We start from the raw sequence: 18,689 nt of genomic DNA on the forward strand, positions 1-18,689 counted from the left end.
GGATTGGCACCTGGACGGGATAGAAGATGGCTGGATTTTGCAGCATTTCCACATGCACACAAAACACCACCCGTCTGGAGGAAGGGGCGACACTGCTTCACGAATCCTCCAGCCGTTGCGGTGCAAGCGGACCGGCCGCGCTTGTGGAGGTTGGGTGCACCCCATTTTACCAGAAGAGCCCCCCCACTCCACCCGAAGGATGCTGCGCACATGCGCGTTGTGCACCTACCGGAGCGCCAGAGGTAGGGAAGGCAGCCCTAATGGCGGAGAATGTACGCTCGCCTTTTGACTACCGGGAGCCGCCGACCCTCGACAGCGACGGGGATGGGAGCAAGCCGCCGCCGCCGCGGGGGTGAGTGTCGCGTTTACCGGAGGGGGGTTTGTGGGCGAAACGGAGCCGCCGCCAGACGGTGTGCGCGCGGTGGTCGGAGCCACACTGTTAAAAAGCCTTGTATGCGCGTGCGTGAGTGCAGCGTTAAATGTTTGCAGAAAAGCTGGGTTGTTTTCTTTTCTATTTAAATTTTTTGTTCGATTCCGGGGCTGCGGCCGTTGGCGCCGGCGAGGCGGAGCCCGCCGCTGTACATGCCCGTCCTGCGGTGAACCTGCAGCCGGTTATTTTTGATGTTTTGACGGGGCACGAGAATCAGCGTTAGCCGCTGGAAGCTAACAGGCTAGCGTTGCTTTAGCCTGGATGTTAGCATGCACCCAGCAAGAATCACATCAACGCTTCACAAATCTCCCCTAAACACATGGATATTATACACACAGCTAATGTTCCTCACACGTTGGTGACATTCAAAGCAAATAAACAATCGATTTTTATCTCAAGGCTGCACATATGATAGAGAAACGCATACATTAGCTGCAGACACTTGCTGGTGTGTTGAGGGTCATTTTAGGTTTTGACCATTCATAAAACTGCCAAGTATGATCTCTCAGAGCAAGCATTCGTGGAAATCGGGCACATTCGTCGTCAAAGTCTCCACAACCTCAACACGACTTGTTCATTTGTTGTTGAGTAAACAAACCGTGACACCACAATCAAAACACAATCACAACATACTGCAGCCTCAGTGAACTAAACGTTTAATGGTGTGGAGATCTTTGTATTCGTTTCTGCAGTCTCACCTGATTCTATACATTGATTGGAAATTACCATAAGAAATGCATTAGAACACACATACCTCCTGTGTTTAGAGTTGATTAAATGAATGAGGACCTAAATCACATATTGGTTTGCATTGAAAACAAAAAAGATTTAAAATCTGAAATATCCTTGGGTCTTCGTGGATTGTAAAATTGGATCATCTGTGTTCATCTCATTCTTTTCACCTGTTTCCCCTACTTGTACACCAATCATTGTGTGGAGATGGAAGAGTGATCAGGCCAACTGTAGAGTCAGTGAAATGTGTTTTGTTAAAAAAACCAAACTGAAAGTGATGTGTCAATACATTCACAAGTTTGTGTGGTCTTCACACTTGTGATGTGACTTAAGGTGGGCCAAAATCCCCAAATCATAGTTCAGTCTGGTTTGATTTGCACTCAAACCTGTGCTTTCAACCTCAGACCGAAATATGTAAACAAACCACATGTTTCGCAGCTGTTGTGACGTATATTCAATTACGTAACTTCCACAACAATGCCGCCTGCTCGGCTAAATGCAGAACAAAGTACGGTGGATCATCTTGGTTGTATTTTTGCTTGCTATGAACTCATTCTTTATTTAAAAAAACAAACATATAAAGGCATCCAAACTTCTGTAGGGATTTCTCCATTATGCACACCAGTGCCTGATACGGAAAGCTGGATTCACATAGAAGAATTTGCACTGACACCAATGTACCATACTACAGCATCAAGGTTAATTTGAATCAGATCAAACGTGTGAACGCTTTGTAAGTCTCTACTTAACTTGAGAAAACATTTGCTCAGATTTTGTCACTGCTGCTTTTCTGTAGATAATAATAATAATATTGCATGTTATAGGATTTTAAAATGACCCTTCAAACAACTGTAACATTGAGTATGAAGATGAGATCGGCAGGCAGAAAGATGAGGTCTTAAAGGGTTAAACTCGTATCCAAGGATAACACTCAAAAGCCATCAAATCAAAGACTTCAAAAAGTTTCCTAAGTCGACAAACAGTATCGCCCTCCTCGCTCCTGCTGCTGTGTCTGCTTAAGTAGTTCATAGCCTCATTGTTGTGCGTGAGTCACCCAAACAAACTGAAGTGCAGCTTTCGCACAGGTACACATTTTTGGTTTATTTTGGCCGCCGTCCATCAGAGTATTTATGGAAAGACAATCCTCGGCGCTGTCTCGTCTCAGTGTGTCACTATGCTAAACGAAGCTCTGAATTTTTTTATTCACAGACGCGTATGTGGGAGAAAAAGGAAGGGGACGCCTGTGAAGGTGTGTGACCGAGCATACGTAACAGAAGATGAGGAGGAGGAGAGCATGTCGGAGCACAGCTACAGCCCTGGTATGTATGAAAAGCATGCTTAAATGTGTCTTTCCGTCTGGTGTTGGCGTGTTTGTCCACTTTAGCGCTTATGGAAAACAGCTTTATCATGTTGCTATTTTCATCTTTCAAACATAGGGATTTTTTTGATAATGCATCAGTGAAAAAATGCTGGATTTTAACTTTTCTTTCTCCGTCCCAGGTGATGGGCAGTATGCAGAGGGTGCAGAAGACCGCCTCCCTCCCCCCGGCAGCCCCTACTACCTGCCCGATCCCACTCAGCTCTGGTAAAGACCGTCCTCACAGTTTCGCAACACTGCCGATTTCTTCAGCCAAACCCGTGGTGGTAATAACAGTTTCTGGTCCTCAGTGTGCCGGAGCTGGGAGAGGACGGGGCGAGCGGCGTCGGCGGACCCGTGCTCTTCCATCCACCTCCCAACTGCCGGATCCGAGAAGTCCACTGCGGGACTCAGGTTCGTTTGGTTGTCATCGCGATACGAGACATCGTCAAGGGGGAAGAGATCACTGTGGACTACAGCCTGACGGACTGGGGGGAGAATGCCATGGTGAGCGCTTCATCCAAGCACAAAAATACTTCATATTTTCTCTCTGGATTAAAACAACAACAAAAAAAAAGTTGATATGAAGTACAAAAATTGACAAAGCTATATACTCTGAAACATTTATATTCTGTGTACACCATCCACTTATATGTGAAAAAAGTATGGGTGTAACAAGAAATGCTGTAACTCCATATTTTTCTTGAGATTCTTTGTCAAGCCAAAATCTGACCATGGGTTTATTTACTGTCTCTAAAGGTAAAACCTCATCAACCTAAACATTTTTAAACTTGTTTTTCTGAGCTCATAATGTCGTGCACCTATAACCTGTTCATTTCACTTTTGTAAGCCCTGTGCTCCAAATAAGCTCCTATCCAAAGGCTTGATTGATCATATAAAGGAAGGAAAATGTCCTTTATGTGCGTCATGTTTTCTCTGCTCTGTGGAGCCACTACCGTCATTTTCTTGTTTTTTTCTGAAATTAGGACTACATGCGAGCACTTGGCATCAACTGTCATTATTTCTCAGTCTTTCAAGCACATCTACAGTCATTGCGTACGCTCTGAAACCTTTTGTTTACAGCACTTGGTGCCTATTGACCTCAGTCTACATTTCTGCAGCGCCGACATTCAACTCCACTCTTTTAGTAGTGGTATCTCCATGCTGCCTCCGTTTTTATTCACATTGAAGAACACGTTAAGAAAAAGTCTTGATGCTCAGGTGGGGGAAGTAATTGAGGCCCTGCCGCCTGCTGCGCTTGAAGCACACTGCATAAAACCTTCTACAGGCTCCGATTGCATGAGGCGACACTCATCTGAATCATATTCTCACTCGGGAAGGTGCTGGATGCTAATTTGATGAAGGTTGTAAGAAACGAGTCATAAAAATGGATGTCACTTGGAAGTATGTCGGCTTATTGTACATCAAACCTGCTTTCAACCATCAATGCCATTCATTTTGGCAATAATTTACGCAGGGCTGTGATTACACCTGGCATTTGTCCAAGCTTGCGTGTCACATTGCAAAGCAGCATTTTCACACGCATATGACCTCGAAGCATCTCTTTTTAGTTTCCAGCAACAGTTTGCAAACACAGAGAAGCTCCATGAGACAGTATCATAAAGAGAGTGGAAGTGAAAAATATTTTTTAAATCGATATACTCTGAATTTTTTAATGGGAACAGGCCGAGCAGGGAAACCAGGTGTTTTAAGAAGGATTAAAATCTGAAAAATTATGATAAGGTAGAAGGTTTGATCTGACATTGTGTTTTATCTGTGCCCAGGAGGAAGACGCTGGCCCCCACCCGCTGTCCCTTTCCGTTTCCGATTATCTGACCCCCTCCTGGTCGTTGTCGCCTTCGTCCTCGCCCCTCACCCACTCTGAACCCAGCGACTCTGACCGGGAGGAAGACGAGGAGGAGGAGGACGACGACGACGACGACGACGATGAAGAAGACATCGAGGAGATGAGGGGCCGAATGCTTCGTCGCCGCAAGAAGCGCAAGATTCCCGCAGCGGTCAACTCGAAAAAGAAGAGCGCGCCCACCGCCTCCAGAGGGCCCGGACGCCCCTGCTCCTCCTTTTCCCGCCCCGCCTCCGTCCCGCCCCCGGGCAGGTCCCAGCCGCAGCCCTCGGTGGGCTCCCTGGCGCCCCCGACCACAAACATAAACAATAACATCAACATCAACATCGGCAGCTCCAGCGGCACCACGGTGAGCCGGCGGCAGCACTGCCCGTACTGCGGCCGCCACTATCGCTCCCTCGCACGCCATCTGGAGAAGCACCACGCCAACCAGCCGGAGGTCAGGACGGCCATGGAGATGGCCCACCACCACACGCAGAACGCCGCCAATGGCAGCGCCGCACAGCCCCACCCGTCTTCGTCCTCCGCTCCTCACAGTCATTCCTTCGCCGTCCCTCAGCCCTCCCCCTCCCCCTCCCCCTCCACCCCCGCGCCTCCCTCGCTCTTCGCCAGAGAGCGGGAGCCCCCCGCCACCCGCTCCAGCACGGGCAGCGTCTCCTTCTCCCTCTCGCTCTCGCCGCCTCCACCCTCCTCGGCTCAGCCTGCCGCCGCCAAGAAGGGGTCCAGCTTGCCGTTGGCGCCCTCAAAGCTCCCGACGTCCCCGACGGTGACGCGCGTGAAGAGTCCGTCGCCACCGCCCCCGCCCGCACCCAAGCGGGGTCGGAGGATGAAGAAGGAAAAGCACGAAGAACTGCCAAAGGTGGAGGTGGAGAGTTCAAGAAACCAAGAGGAGTTAGCTCCTCCCCCCACACCAGAGCCGGACATCGATCCAGAGGAAGATCTGGAGCTGAGCGCAGAAGGAGAGGACGAAGCCCCCGAAGAGAAGAACGGAGAGATTGTAAGGTGCGTCTCCCAGTTGTTCAGCCGGTGGGATTCTTGTTCATTTCACAGAAAATAAGCCCTGCGATTGAAAAGGTTTATGACACAGACATTCAACAGATAATCTTTGTGACGACACAACTTTAATTACTTTTCGAGGATGAAATGTAATTTAGTTTACTGCTCCAACTCACCTTGGGAAATTAAGAATATTTGAAACTGAAAAATCTACAAGTTATTAAAAAAAAAAAAAAAAAGTCCTGACTCATTGCTGCTGCACTAGTAAGTCTTAATGATGTTTTATAATCATTCTGATATCTAAGATGTATTTTTCCCTCTTCGTTTCACCTCCAGCCCACCGAGACATCACATTTCCCCGCTGCTCTCGTCTCTTTCCTGTCTGGTCCTCTATCTCCGCCGCCAGCAGCACACGTCTTACCAGTCTCTGACCCGCTCCCCCCACTCGGCGGAGGCCTGGCGGCTGCTCTGCCACTCCAGCCTCTCGCTGCTCATCCTCTACAACCGCCACCGGGAATGCGAGGTGGCCAAGCTCACCATCCAGGACTATCGCAGCCGCGTCACCTCCCAGCCCAGCTCCAGCACCAACCCCCCCTCCGGCCTCGAAGCCCTGCTGTCGCCTTTCGAGCGCCAGGTCCTGTGTCAACTCCCGCGGGCTGGCGTCTTAGGCAAGCGCGGCCGCGTCCAGCCTCTCATCCTGCCGCCGCACTGCGAGTCCTGCCTGGACCTGCTTCTCCGGACCAGCCCCAACGTGGGCGTGGACCCCGAGAGCCCGTACGTCTTCGCCCGGCCCTACCATTCCCCCGCCACCCCTCTCCGGGGCACCGACCTCCTGAGGAACCTGGCCCGGTCCAGCGGGGCGAAGAACGCCGGGGCGCTGACGGCAACACGCGTGCGGCGGCAGGTCGCCATCTTAACGCAGCTGCTCCTGTTAGACGAGTGCGAGAGCCAGGGGGCCGCCATCAAGCGGCTGGAGGACTTCCTGGAGAACGAGTACCACGTGACCCAGAACTGTTCCACTATCATGCGAGATCCAGCCCTGATGGGTCGGGTGGGCCGCGTCATCCTCTACGGGGAGAAGGAGGGCGTGCTCTTCCGGGGAATGAGCCTACAGCACATCTGCCTTGAGCTGGATGGTAAGAAAACACTGCATCCGTATGTGCAGCGCATCAAATCACACGTATTTCACTTCTTCACACAGTGACTTGGTGGGATTTAGAAGAAAGGCCATTGCGTTTGTTTAGAGGAAAATAACTTCTGTTCCAGTGGAGAGCCACTTATACAAGCGCCTGCAATATCAATCGGTCCTGAGCAAAGCCCTTTGCTGGAGTGAAGGTGCATCCAGGATGGAGGAAGGAGGCCGTCTGTGAGGCCACGATTAGTCCAAATCATGACATTTGTGTTGATGTTTGAAAAGCCTTGGTTCTCCTGGCCACTTTGCATTTTTGTTTCCGCTTCACTCAACATAAGTACTCTACCGGCTCCTCCCAACTCGTTGCTCGATAGATGATTCACTATTTTGCACATAAAGTGCAGACCAAATGTGTAACGTGTGTGTGAAAACATTCACCAGACTGCAGAGTAAGAATATTGAGAAAGCAGGAGGCTACAACGTGTGCCACTGTGATGCCACTTAACAGATTATTACACTAATTATTATTGTTTCAGGGAGCTTTATAGTTTATGGAGACTTGAATCTTAAATAAAGTCTAGTTTTTAACATGTATCATTTCACTCGTTCAACAGATACACAGCATTTTACATCCATATTTATTTCTACAGACATGTATTGACAGTTAATATGGCCGAACTTGCTCCTGTTCTTTCTCCTTCTTTGAAGTGATGTCTGGAAACTCGGCCGATTCCTTCTCAGAAGATTCTGAGGCAGAGCGAGAGAAAGAGGAGGTGAAGGAGAAGCCGGAGCCTGTCGTGAAAAAGAAAGGGCCGGGGCGACCCCCGCGCAAGAAGAAGGCCCCCCCTCCCTCCCCAGCCGTCACGCCATCCATGGCAAATGTCCACAAGAGGAGAACCATTCCACCCAAATCAGGTAACGGGGCTCAGTTCGACTTTGAGCGACGTGTCCGACCACGTTCACGTTGTAACTCCTCCTAATCCGTCTGGCAGGTAAGCGTGGCGTGCTGAAGCGTCCCTGGTCAGAGGCCGAGCGCGTGGCGGTGGAGACTCACCTCAAGAGGAACCTCATGGAGCTGCGAGTCCCCGCCAAGGCGGACTGCGAGCGCTGCCTGGAACTCTGCCCCCTGCTGGTGAGCAACCAGCGGGACTGGAGGGCCATCAAGTTCTACGTCCACAACCGCATCCAGCTGCTCAAGAAGCAGGGCAGGCGGGAGAGCGCCGCCGCCGTCAGCTAGAACAAAACGAAAGAACAGAGACAAACGAGAAGACGGACAGCGTCATGTACAAACCACCAGCAATCACAGTGCAGAGGTGAAACTCTGCCGTGGTGGGGTGCAGCTTCTCTCTTTCCTTTTCTCTTTTTAATGCGTGCTGTACCTGAGGCGAGTCGCTTTCCCCGAGCCATCGCCCCGGTCGTAAGGGAGTAGTGTAATAAAAAGTGACTTAAGCTACAAAGACGGGTGAGTTGCTCCGTTTGAGAATCATGTGTCGTCAGTGTTGGGGACCCCGTGTCTGTTCCTGAGATGTATTTTTAAGTGGTTGAACAAACTGTACTATTACGTGTGAATATGAGTTCAGACCGTCAATGCATTTCTGAAAGAAATTGTTTTGGTTTTTTTTTTTATTGTATTTTTACTTTACTAGATAGCTGACAGTGTTGCGTTATAGGAAGAAAGGTGGTAACAAAGCAACTACAAAGGTCTGTGATGTGGTGTGCCTGCGTATGTGTGTGCGCTGCAGACCACTCGATCTACAGGACTCTCTTTATTCCTCGGTCCAGCATTTGCTTCCACTGAAGGCTGATGACCAAACATGAATGTGTAAAGCTTTGGAGGAGGAAATGGTTTTGATCTTTAAAAAAAAAAAAGAATCCCCACAGGTAGACTGTGTTGTGTGAAAAGAAATGAACTTGTATAGTTTGTGTTTGATACTGACTGATATTGTATGCCCTGATCCCTGGAGCCCAACCGAGGACTGTATTTAAAAAAAAAAAAAAAAAAATTCTTCAAAATTTCAGATCATGATCCACCTGTGAAGTGTTTTTTTTTCTTGCATACCTCTATACCATGATCATAGTCAGACTAGTATGTATCGAGGCACGCCTACTTGAATTTATTCTGTATCATATTTTTTTATGTCTTTCAGAATCAACATATGGTCTTATTCACAATGTAAATACTTCCTAATCTATACCAGTATGCAGTAGTGATTACAAAGTTAGTCATGTGTTCGGGTGTACATACTGTAAATACTATCTGTACTTATTAAAGTGTACGACATTTTGACGTGTTTTCTTAAACTGGATTGTAAGCTGAATTTTACACTGAAACGAAGGAAATGGAACAAACGCAGACCTCTTATTCATTGTTTATTCAAAGTCACGACAGTCACAATATTGGTGTTTTGTTTTTGTTAGTTGTTTTTTTTACATGCAAAATGTATACAAACATGTTTTTTTTAAAACTACGTAGTATTCAACAACATTACATTAAAGGCCCCATATGCACATTTCTAATAGTTTTCTAACGATGGCGTGTCTACAAGGAGTTTGGGGGAAAAGTGTCATCTCCCTCACTGCTTGCTGCACTTTCTCTGAAAAGCTGCTTCTATTGTCCTCAACAGTGGTGCTGAGTCGCCATGAGCAGACACATAACAGCCGGTTCTCATTAGAGACACGAGAGGGACTTTTAGACCGGATGAATTCCAGGACCAAGGCTGGATTTGGGGAAACACAATTTGTTAAAAAACTGTAAAATATGGGACCTTGAAAAGAAATCACTTTCTAAATAGCTGCCACTTTCAGATACATTGTATAGTTATGCAATCATTCATTCATATACAAAGACTGTTTATAATTATCTTAATGTACGTGTTATTCACTGATTCTAATGATCTTACATAGTAGTAAACAGTCATGCAGACAATTAACTATGCCAACTCATGATTAAGTACACAACAAACTAGAAATGACACATAACTTGCAGGAGTTTTTTCAAATGGTTGTGGGAAAAGGTCAGGTAAAAAAAAAAAGGAGTATTTGTTGTCTGGTATCAGAACAGGCTCACAATTGTACTGGTAGTAACTGGTACAGTTACTAAAACCACATGAAGACTTATTCTGTTGGACCTACATGATTCCTGGTATCAGTGTCACCCTGTGTTTGTTCTGCCCTGTGCAATATCTCCATAGGTGACTGATCAAATTTTCCAGGATTAAAAAATGGAAAAACTTCCCCTTTGAAAGTAGCAGTTAAAGACACAATCAGACTTTTATCCTCCACATTATAGAAGGAAAGTTCTCCACTGTCATAATTCAAATGTACACCAACCTTGTCCGGCATTACATGTGTAGGCAGAGAAAGCCTTGGCTCTGTGCTGATTTGAAACTGATTTTCTACATCTTTGGAAGAAGACAAGAACCAGAAACCATTGGATGCTTTTGGGGACAAATCTGGGTGTTGAGAAATTTCAGATGCACTTGTAACTCCAACCCACCAGGACTGTTTAACCGGAATATTTGGTGAAATCCGCAAAGAAATCTCCCAGTAGTGTTTACCAGAGGAGAAGCCAGGTGTTCCTTTGATAGCTGTCAGACAGGTAACCTTCTGCCCATCAGGAAAACTGACATCCTGTCCATCTCTCATCCGTAGACCGTTGATTTTGACATATTGATTATTTCTGTCCTCCGGTGTGACGTTGACTGTGGAAAAATTCAAATGTGATCAGGAAAGAAATTGCCAAAAGTCCTAATTGTGCAACATACATGAGTATTTCACATAAATGTAGTATTACCATAGATGTTGTGAAATACTGATTGATCATACTGCTGTGACACTGTAGAGGCTTGTGGCATCAGTGGTTGCTCTGTAAAGAAATCACAACATGTAATTTATTGTTCTGATTTTCTTGGAGGAAGTCATGGTGACTTTACAATGCAGACCTGGAAAAATAATGATGTTATCATTAGGAGGTGGTGTAGTAGTTTACACACTTCCCACAGTGAGAACATTCTCAGTTTGATTCTGAGCTTAGGAGCTTTTTTGTACCTTGTGTTGAGTGTGCATGTTGTCTCATAACCCCTGGATTCACTCTCCCTCCACTACTTCATCACTACTATAGCCACTAGAAGGCGACATAAGCGAGTTATTGAAATATTTACTCATTCAAATTGGCCATTTTAACCCCGTGCTTCATTATCCCTACTTAATGTAGACAGTGATAAACGTTGTGTTAATTGTGGCTTTTTCTCACCTTCAATAGGGTCATTTCTGGGTTTGGATTTGTCTGAAACATAAGAGACACATTTATGCAGCAGCAATCAAATGTGTTCACATGGGAGGTTTTTTTCAGTGATAATTGCAAATATTACACATATCTTCTATGCTGTGATTAGCATCTGTTTGGTACAGTGAGAATCTATAGTCATATACCTCTCATTTTGATGTACATTACTCCAAACCCAATGGTTGTGGCACAGAACAGCAGCCCAAAGGCCACCCATCCACCATCTAAATCAGAAGAAAGTTATTTATTTTGTGTTATAATGCAAAATGCAACAGACATTTTCTCAATATCTAATGTTTGTTCACATGATTTCTCCTGTTTTTCGGGATTTCCCAGGTGGAATCTGGCCTCTTTCCCTTCTTCACTCTGGAGGCCAACTGAGCAGGAAACCTGTGAGTTGCTGGGGACAAAAACCCAACCGTGGACTGAATGAAGACCAGAGGAGTCGTTGCGGTGAGCCACATTTGCAGCAGCCAGCTTTCCGTTCTGGTCTGACCAGTGCATCACGGGCTGTGGAGACCAGCCTTCAGACTGACAGCTCACGTTAACCATGTTGTCTTCTTTCCACACTACTGACAAAAGAGGGTTGCTTCCAGTTGCTAGGAAAAAGTTTGGATGCAGAAAAACACAAATCCAGTGTTAAATGCAGGAGTAAAAATGACATTTCTTAAAATACTTGTTTTTTTCTTCTTCACTTTTTGGGGGGATTTTTGATTCTATCTCTGAAATACTTACCCGTTACAACAAGACCAACAGTTGCACTGTCATAACCTTGGTCACTGCTGACAAAACAGGAGTAAGTTCCTGCGTCATGAAGGGTGACATTGATCAGCTTCAAGCTCACATCGCCCGTCTTCAGACCTCCGGATGTCGCGTCCTTCAAACCAAACGACACTCGACCGGCATATGAGGCATCTTGAGCTGCATCCACAAACTTGTTTTCCTGGTAGTGCAGGATGGGGGTGTTATAGTGCTCACTGCCTCGGTACCAACGCACTTCCAGAGCCTCTGCACTTTGTGGTGGACTGAGCCAGCAGGGTATTGTCGCGGTGTGGCCGCGGGGCACTGAGTGAGGAGGACTGGCTAAAACCACCAGGCTTTCTGGAACTGTCACAGAAGTGCAAGCAGTATCAGTTATTTGAAAGTTTCCGTTGTTCGAGTTGTCAAGTTACCATGTATAATGCTTCATGAATGCAGCAATGAAGCAGAAGATTCATAGTGAACAAAGCTTTTTGTTACAGATGTGTCAGAACAAGAGAAGAAAGAAAGTTACTACCATGGAATACTGCCCATATGCCTTGAATTAAAAAAATGTTTTTTATTACACACAAATAAGTATCTTTTTTAATTAGGATTTAACTTGAACGAATTAATACAGAGTAAGGCTCAATGGTGACAAGAACGTGCTACATAGGTTTAAATTATTTTACAGAAATAAATCTGAAAAATGTGGCTTGCGTTTGTATTTAGGCACCTTTATTCTGATAACCTGCGATACAATTTAGTGAAAACAATTGACTTCAGTATAATAATCGTCAAATAATTAGTAAAGACTCCACTTGTGTGTAGTTTATTCTCATTCGAAATACAAATGCAAATGCACTCCACAGCTGTTAGATTCGTACTTGTAAAAGCTGCAGGATTATGGAAACTTCTTTGAAGCATTGTAGGTGAACGAAGGGAAGAAGTGGTTTGAATAGATGATGTATTACTAGAAGCAGCATGGCACTTACCAGAAGGAGCATTGCACGGTGACACACACAGCATCACAGCCCATAAATACACCAATCCTAGAAAAAAGAAGAGAAAATATTACCGATTGCAGGCAGACTGAAATGATTATGGTGTATTAAAGCACATTGGTAAATTACAGATATGTCTCATAGTTATGTTTATGAATGCCCTTGGGGGAGTGGTACCTCATTGTCTTTTCCGACAAGCATTCAATTCAGTGATTTTTATATTCTGAAATAGTTACTCACCCATTGTGATTAAGAGCGAGGATCATTTATTTAACTTCGGGTATACTTTCTCATAACTTTAATTTGGACTCAATAGAAAGTGACATTCATAATTCAGATTAGTAACCGTCGCATCAGGTATGACCTCGCTACAATAATGTGCTCGTTTACTTTTGCTTTCATTCTTCAGACACTGAATAACGATTGTGACGCGTCAGGCACTCTCAGCTAGATGATCTACGAAAACTCGTCCGCGCCGCGGACCAGATATCATAAGATGCCCTTTCAAAATATAGTTCTCTGGACTTTGACGTGTTCCTCTCCTTTTATGGTGAAAACAAAGATTCTGATACATCAACAGAGAAACGATTAGCAGTTTAAATGGATTTGCTTTATTTCTTTGTAACCACTGTGAATTGCCGTGTGTCTGAATGGTGCCATAATGAATTTGCATAATATATACATATATACATATATAATATAAGCATAATATGTACATTGCGTCACTATTGATTCCTTTTTTCTTGAAGTTTCTGTATATAGGGTCTATCTGGGATGAAATCCTCTGAAACGCATCCCTAACTAAGTGCGTGTGCATTATACAGTTTATGAGAGAAATGTGAACACATTTTAGATTCATTGTGTAATTTTCTTGTTAATCAAGATTTTAAAAGATGTGATTATAACGCGATAACGTTGACTGTCACGTGACGTGAAGTGCCGTTGAAAAGGAACATGATTGTTTTTCAGCATAAGTGTCTTGAGGGGCTTGACCGACTAAAATAGATATGATGTATTCAGAATACACTTGATATTTATATCTATTGCTTTTAGTAACATTTTTTCTGACAAATTAAAATGGCGGAGATGAAAATTAACTTATACATTTGTTTACTGCTTTTTAATAATTTTTTTTATTGAGGGTGGAAAAACCGGATGTTGTTTTCTCAATTGTGACGTTGAACGCCGCTTCCGGTGCCAGAGTCCACTGCTCGAACTCACTCTGCTGCTTCGTTCAGTGTGTGCTTTTAGCTGCTGTTTCTTCACACGGTGTCTGACAGCAGTTTTACTCGCCGAGCTTTAGGTGTGAACCGTCATTTTGAAGCTCTAATGCCCGAGGCTGAAGTGAACTTCCGATTGGCAGCAGCGTTGGAGTTCAGCGACCCTCGGCTTCATGGCGACTTGACAACACAGTTTTAACGACTCACAATAAAGCCGAGGACTGCAGCGCCACGACTTCCACTCAAAATGTCCCGGGACGACTCCGACGACACCACTCCTTTACTCCGAGATGACGATGTCTGGTAAGTGTTGATTTCAATGGTACATAATATTTTAGCAATGAACTTTGCGTGCGTGGTGTAATCAAACACAGCGTGTGTGTGTGTGTGTGGCAGCCTGTCATGTTGACCAGCGTGTGTCAGTAACCTCAGATCACATGGACCGTGTGTGTGTGTGTGTGTGTGTGTGTGTGTGTGTGTGTGTGTGTGTGTGTGTGTGTGTGTGTGTGTGTGTGTGTGTGTGTGTGTGTGAGAACAGTGGAGGGTGTCTGGAGTTGCAGGAGGACTACAACAGTCGCTGGAGGTCAATCCGAGTCATGTACTTCACCATGTTCCTCAGCAGTGTTGGTGAGGATCCCCCCCCCCCCCACTTTTTTTTTAATAAGTCTTATGTTTGAACTTCATTGCATAAATTGTGATGTCAACGTGGTCATTGGGAGATTTTGTGCTTTTTCTAACTGGAGTCACTCAGCACATAGTCGTGTAAATCTGTAAACCTTCAATATGATATATTCTTTTTCGCCTTAAAATATGCATCTATTGTTCAATAATATTTTAGTGATGGCAATCGTAAAGCATGCCACACAGTTTTCTCAGCATGTAAATGTTTGTTTCGGTGTTCCTCTTTCAGGCTTCACTATTGTCATCACGTCTGTGTGGCCCTATTTGGAAAAGGTATGCATGAATGACTGTTTTCTGGGCGAGAGGTAGCCTGATAATTTTTTTTAAGTATGTTTCAAAGTGCATGCTTCGGGTATACTTTCTCATAACTTTAATTTGGACTCAATAGAAAGTGACATTCATAATTCAGATTAGTAACCGTCGCATCAGGTATGACCTCACTACAATAATGTGCTCGTTTACTTTTGCTTTCATTCTTCAGACACTGAATAACGATTGTGACGCGTCAGGCACTCTCAGCTAGATGATCTACGAAAACTATAAAAATATAAATTGACTACAAAGCATGTCTTGGCAGAGAAAGTAGGAAGTGAAAAAGCGCACAGAGCATGGTGGAAGGTGTCTTTGTTTTTTTTTAGATTTCGCAGAAGTGCAACGTTTTCGTTGTACTTGAGTGTGATTTCAGGAGCCTGTGTACCAACAATGCACGAGGTCGTTCCATTACATGCTGCCTCTCCACCGTCTCGTCTTCCACAGGTTGATGACAGCGCTGATGCCAGCTTCCTTGGATGGGTAGTTGCTGCCTACAGTCTGGGACAGATGGTGGCCTCACCTATTTTTGGCTGGTGGTCTAACTTCCGGCCAAGCAAGGAACCACTGGTGTGCTCCATCTTCTTAAACTTGTCAGCCAATATCTACTATGCCTACGCATACCTGCCCATGACCCATAACAAGTTCCACGTGCTCATCTCCAGAGCCTTTGTGGGCTTTGGTGCAGGTGATTTTTGATAGACCGAATATCTTTTGTGCAAGATGTATTATTAAAACATCAAAAGAACTTACATTTGCAGGTTCAACTTGACGATCGATTTATCATGGTTGGCTTAAGATCTGCTTCTCTTCTTGACAGGTAATGTTGCTGTGGTCAGATCGTATGTTGCTGGAGCAACATCACTCAAGGAGAGGACCAATGCTATGGCTAACATGAGTGCCGCTCAGGCTCTGGGATTCATACTTGGTCCAGGTAAGCATGTGTATACTATTTAACCGGTGGGAAATTATTGATGCGAAGACTAACATTCTTGAAGTTGAATTTTAAACTGCGTTGTTTGTGTCAGCTCTCCAGGCTGGCCTGTCGTTCATCGGCGAGCGCGGCGTCACAGTGAACTTCATCCGGCTTCAGCTCAACATGTACACCTCCCCAGCTTTACTGGCTGGACTGTTTGGCCTCATCAACATCCTGCTCGTTCTCTTTCTGTTGAAGTGAGTCAGAGTTTATTTGGAAATAAAGTCTCTATCAAGATGTGATACTAAGATGACACTAAATGTATATCGCAGCCACACTGAATGCGATATGAGAACAAAAAAGCGTGACAATTAAACTATCGATCATGACTGTTTACACAGTAGAGACTTGTTTTTCATTGGCTAATAATTTTTCTTCTTTATAAGGCTGAGGATAAATATTTTCTGTAAATCTGCCATTAGCTCAATGAATACAAAGCTTCACGACTCGAAGTTCCTTTGGTTTAGCAGGAATCTTTCAAATTCAATATTTTTTGGCAGCTCTGCAGAGAAAGTCTGTTTTGGCAAATCGAGAAAGGAATTTTAGAAGGAAAACAAAATAAAAAATTGTCACCACAGGAGTAAACATTTGTTGACTTTTTATAAATCTGCTGTTCTTTTTTTTCCAGAGAGTACCATGTTGATGATCATGGAAGGCAAATTCAAGCTATCAACTACACATCAGATGGTGTGTAGTCTCACAGTTTATCAGTAAATACCTTTTCATTGTGAATGATACGAGATAAATGAGTCATGGGCAAGAATTTAAAATAAATATGGGGACTCAAAAAATGGTTTCATAACTAATTTGACTCATAGAGCCAGAATCATGAAACCATGAAGTTATCAGAGCGGCTCAAAGACGATTTCAGCCCAAGTCGTCATCATTTTCTTCTCTTTCCCATAGATACCGGTGATATTGAGGAACCTGAAGAATCCATCGACAATGTGGCTGTCCTGACTTCCAACGTCCTCTTCTTTGTCGTCATGTTCATATTTGCCGTCTTCGAGACGTAGGTGTCTCTTTAACGACTCCCCAAGCAGTCGTATTATCAATTAACCGGCACTTTTATCAACCCAGGATGTCTGTGCTCTGCAGTAGAAATCTCTGATCGATGTGTTTCTGTTCAGAATTACTACGCCCTTGTCCATGGACATGTTTGCCTGGACGAGGAAGCAGGCTGTGCTCTACAACGGCGTTATTCTTTGCGGGATTGGATTTCAATCGATCTTGGTCTTTATAGTTGTAAAAATCACCGCGAGAAGGTACCCTCCCTCGTGCATGTCGGATAAACTCAATTTAAACGTTGGTTTCATTGAATTTGTTTAATTAAGACATTTTTTTATTTCCTTCCAGGTTTGGGGATCGGCCCGTGTTTCTTGCAGGCTTGGCATTTATATTCTGCGGCTACTTTATTCTGCTTCCATGGGGAAATCACTACCCTAAAATCCAGTGGCAAGGTATTGATTCCTGGAATAATTGAATTGTACCTTTTGTTTAATTGATTAATTAAGAGAGAGTGGTAGAATTAATTCTTCATGCAGGACAAGTGTTCTTCAGGATCAGGAGTACATGTGGATTATTGTCATCTCTTTTTTCTTTACACTTCTTTTCTTATGACAGATGTCAAAAACAACTCCCTGATCAGTAAGATATTGGCCTCCAACAGCTCTACGGAGCCGACGGGCTGCGCATATGAGCAGACCTGGTGTCAGTACATACCCGCTATATACCTCGCTCAGTACATCGCCTGTGGCATCATCATTGGTGTGGGATACCCAGCATGCAATGTCATGTCCTACACATTGTATTCAAAGATTCTTGGACCTAAACCTCAGGTAAAAACAAAAACACTTGGCTGTGACCACGCATTCCTGGTTATGTTTAAATGATTTTGAAAATAAAAAATGCGATCCGCTCTCTGTTTTTGTCCAGGGTGTGTACATGGGATGGCTAACGGCTTCAGGGAGCGGGGCACGAACGCTAGGTCCCATTTTTGTCTCCAACGTCTACACGAGCCTGGGACCCCGCTGGGCGTTTGGCGTCATCTCTGGTTTGGTGCTGGGAGGCTTCATCCTGCTCAGCTCCGTCTACCACAGACTCATTGCCTTCTCTGTGCGCCATGGAAGAATCGTTGAATAACGGCCGACAGTGCGTAAACTAATTTGAGTGGTACTACTGATTTGAGCTCATAATCCAGCTCTACAAACAGCCCTGTGTTGCTGTTGCTTATTTCAAAATATTGTTACTGATGAGCTTGTTGTGAGGCTGCAAGACTTGGTTTTGACCTTTTTGACGGCAGGGAAGAGACGAGGCCAGGTTGTTTGTCATGACTTGACCAAAGAGGGCTGCATTGTGGGTTATGAGGGAGCTACAGCTGCAGCTGTACTTTCACTCGCTTGTCAGAGATTAAATTTTACACATATTTATGGAATGTCTCTTTTCAAATAAACATGATTTGTTTAAATGGAGCATTTCCACATAAACATTCCCTCTTTAAACATTTGCACAAATTGCATTGCCTGTGGCTTTTTAAAGCTGCAGGTTTTTACTTATCTGAAAGTAATATCGGGTGTGTGGGTGGGTGAGTGTGTGTGTGTCTGTGTGTCAATGATTAACACTTGTGTATTAAAGAATTAAGACAATCATTTGGTGTCAATTTGGCTTAATTGGTGGAATGCACAAGAAAACAATGGTTTGAAATTAGGATTTCATATATAGTTTAATAACATTTGTAGTTACAAACTCCATGGGAGTTTTCCTTTTATAGACTTGTGATGCTAAATACGTTAACCCAAACTCATCCGTGGGTGAGTTGTCCTAGAATCCTTCACCATGGCCTCCTGGTGAGGGCCACCTTCACATCTTGTTAAGAACCAGCCACCATCAAATCAGCTCCGGAGATATTGCAAGGCTGCTTGGAGGTGACAGACCGGCCGGCTTCTGAGAGCCACCTGGCACAGAC

At 44.7% G+C, this 18,689-nt stretch overlaps 3 protein-coding genes across 3 annotated transcripts; 2 read left to right on the top strand and 1 right to left on the bottom strand.

Moving 5' to 3' along the window:
• Positions 1-251: 251 nt before the first annotated feature.
• Positions 252-8,740, top strand: LOC308147346 (uncharacterized protein). The gene is made up of 8 exons (XM_080519457.1): positions 252-352; positions 2,372-2,481; positions 2,663-2,747; positions 2,831-3,026; positions 4,304-5,385; positions 5,716-6,515; positions 7,220-7,426; positions 7,504-8,740. Exons 1-8 carry the CDS (start codon positions 261-263, stop codon positions 7,746-7,748), a joined length of 2,817 nt encoding a protein of 938 aa, XP_080375583.1. The 5' UTR covers positions 252-260; the 3' UTR covers positions 7,749-8,740.
• Positions 8,741-8,898: 158 nt separating this feature from the next.
• Positions 8,899-12,910, bottom strand: LOC308147363 (butyrophilin-like protein 3). The gene is made up of 8 exons (XM_080519478.1): positions 12,779-12,910; positions 12,530-12,586; positions 11,532-11,903; positions 11,102-11,395; positions 10,943-11,020; positions 10,764-10,796; positions 10,305-10,376; positions 8,899-10,212 (listed from the first exon to the last, which is right to left on the bottom strand). Exons 1-8 carry the CDS (start codon positions 12,780-12,782, stop codon positions 9,626-9,628), a joined length of 1,497 nt encoding a protein of 498 aa, XP_080375604.1. The 5' UTR covers positions 12,783-12,910; the 3' UTR covers positions 8,899-9,625.
• An 852-nt stretch (positions 12,911-13,762) lies between these two features.
• Positions 13,763-18,359, top strand: mfsd8 (major facilitator superfamily domain containing 8). The gene is made up of 12 exons (XM_080519232.1): positions 13,763-14,061; positions 14,297-14,385; positions 14,669-14,712; positions 15,196-15,436; positions 15,569-15,682; positions 15,777-15,921; positions 16,353-16,411; positions 16,631-16,736; positions 16,855-16,989; positions 17,081-17,184; positions 17,348-17,562; positions 17,660-18,359. The coding sequence occupies exons 1-12, from the start codon at positions 14,006-14,008 to the stop codon at positions 17,864-17,866; spliced, it is 1,515 nt and encodes a 504-aa protein (XP_080375358.1). The 5' UTR covers positions 13,763-14,005; the 3' UTR covers positions 17,867-18,359.
• The last annotated feature ends 330 nt before the right edge of the window (positions 18,360-18,689 follow it).

Source organism: Blennius ocellaris (genome assembly GCF_963422515.1).
Source record: "Blennius ocellaris genome assembly, chromosome: 23".
NCBI lineage: Eukaryota > Metazoa > Chordata > Actinopteri > Blenniiformes > Blenniidae > Blennius > Blennius ocellaris.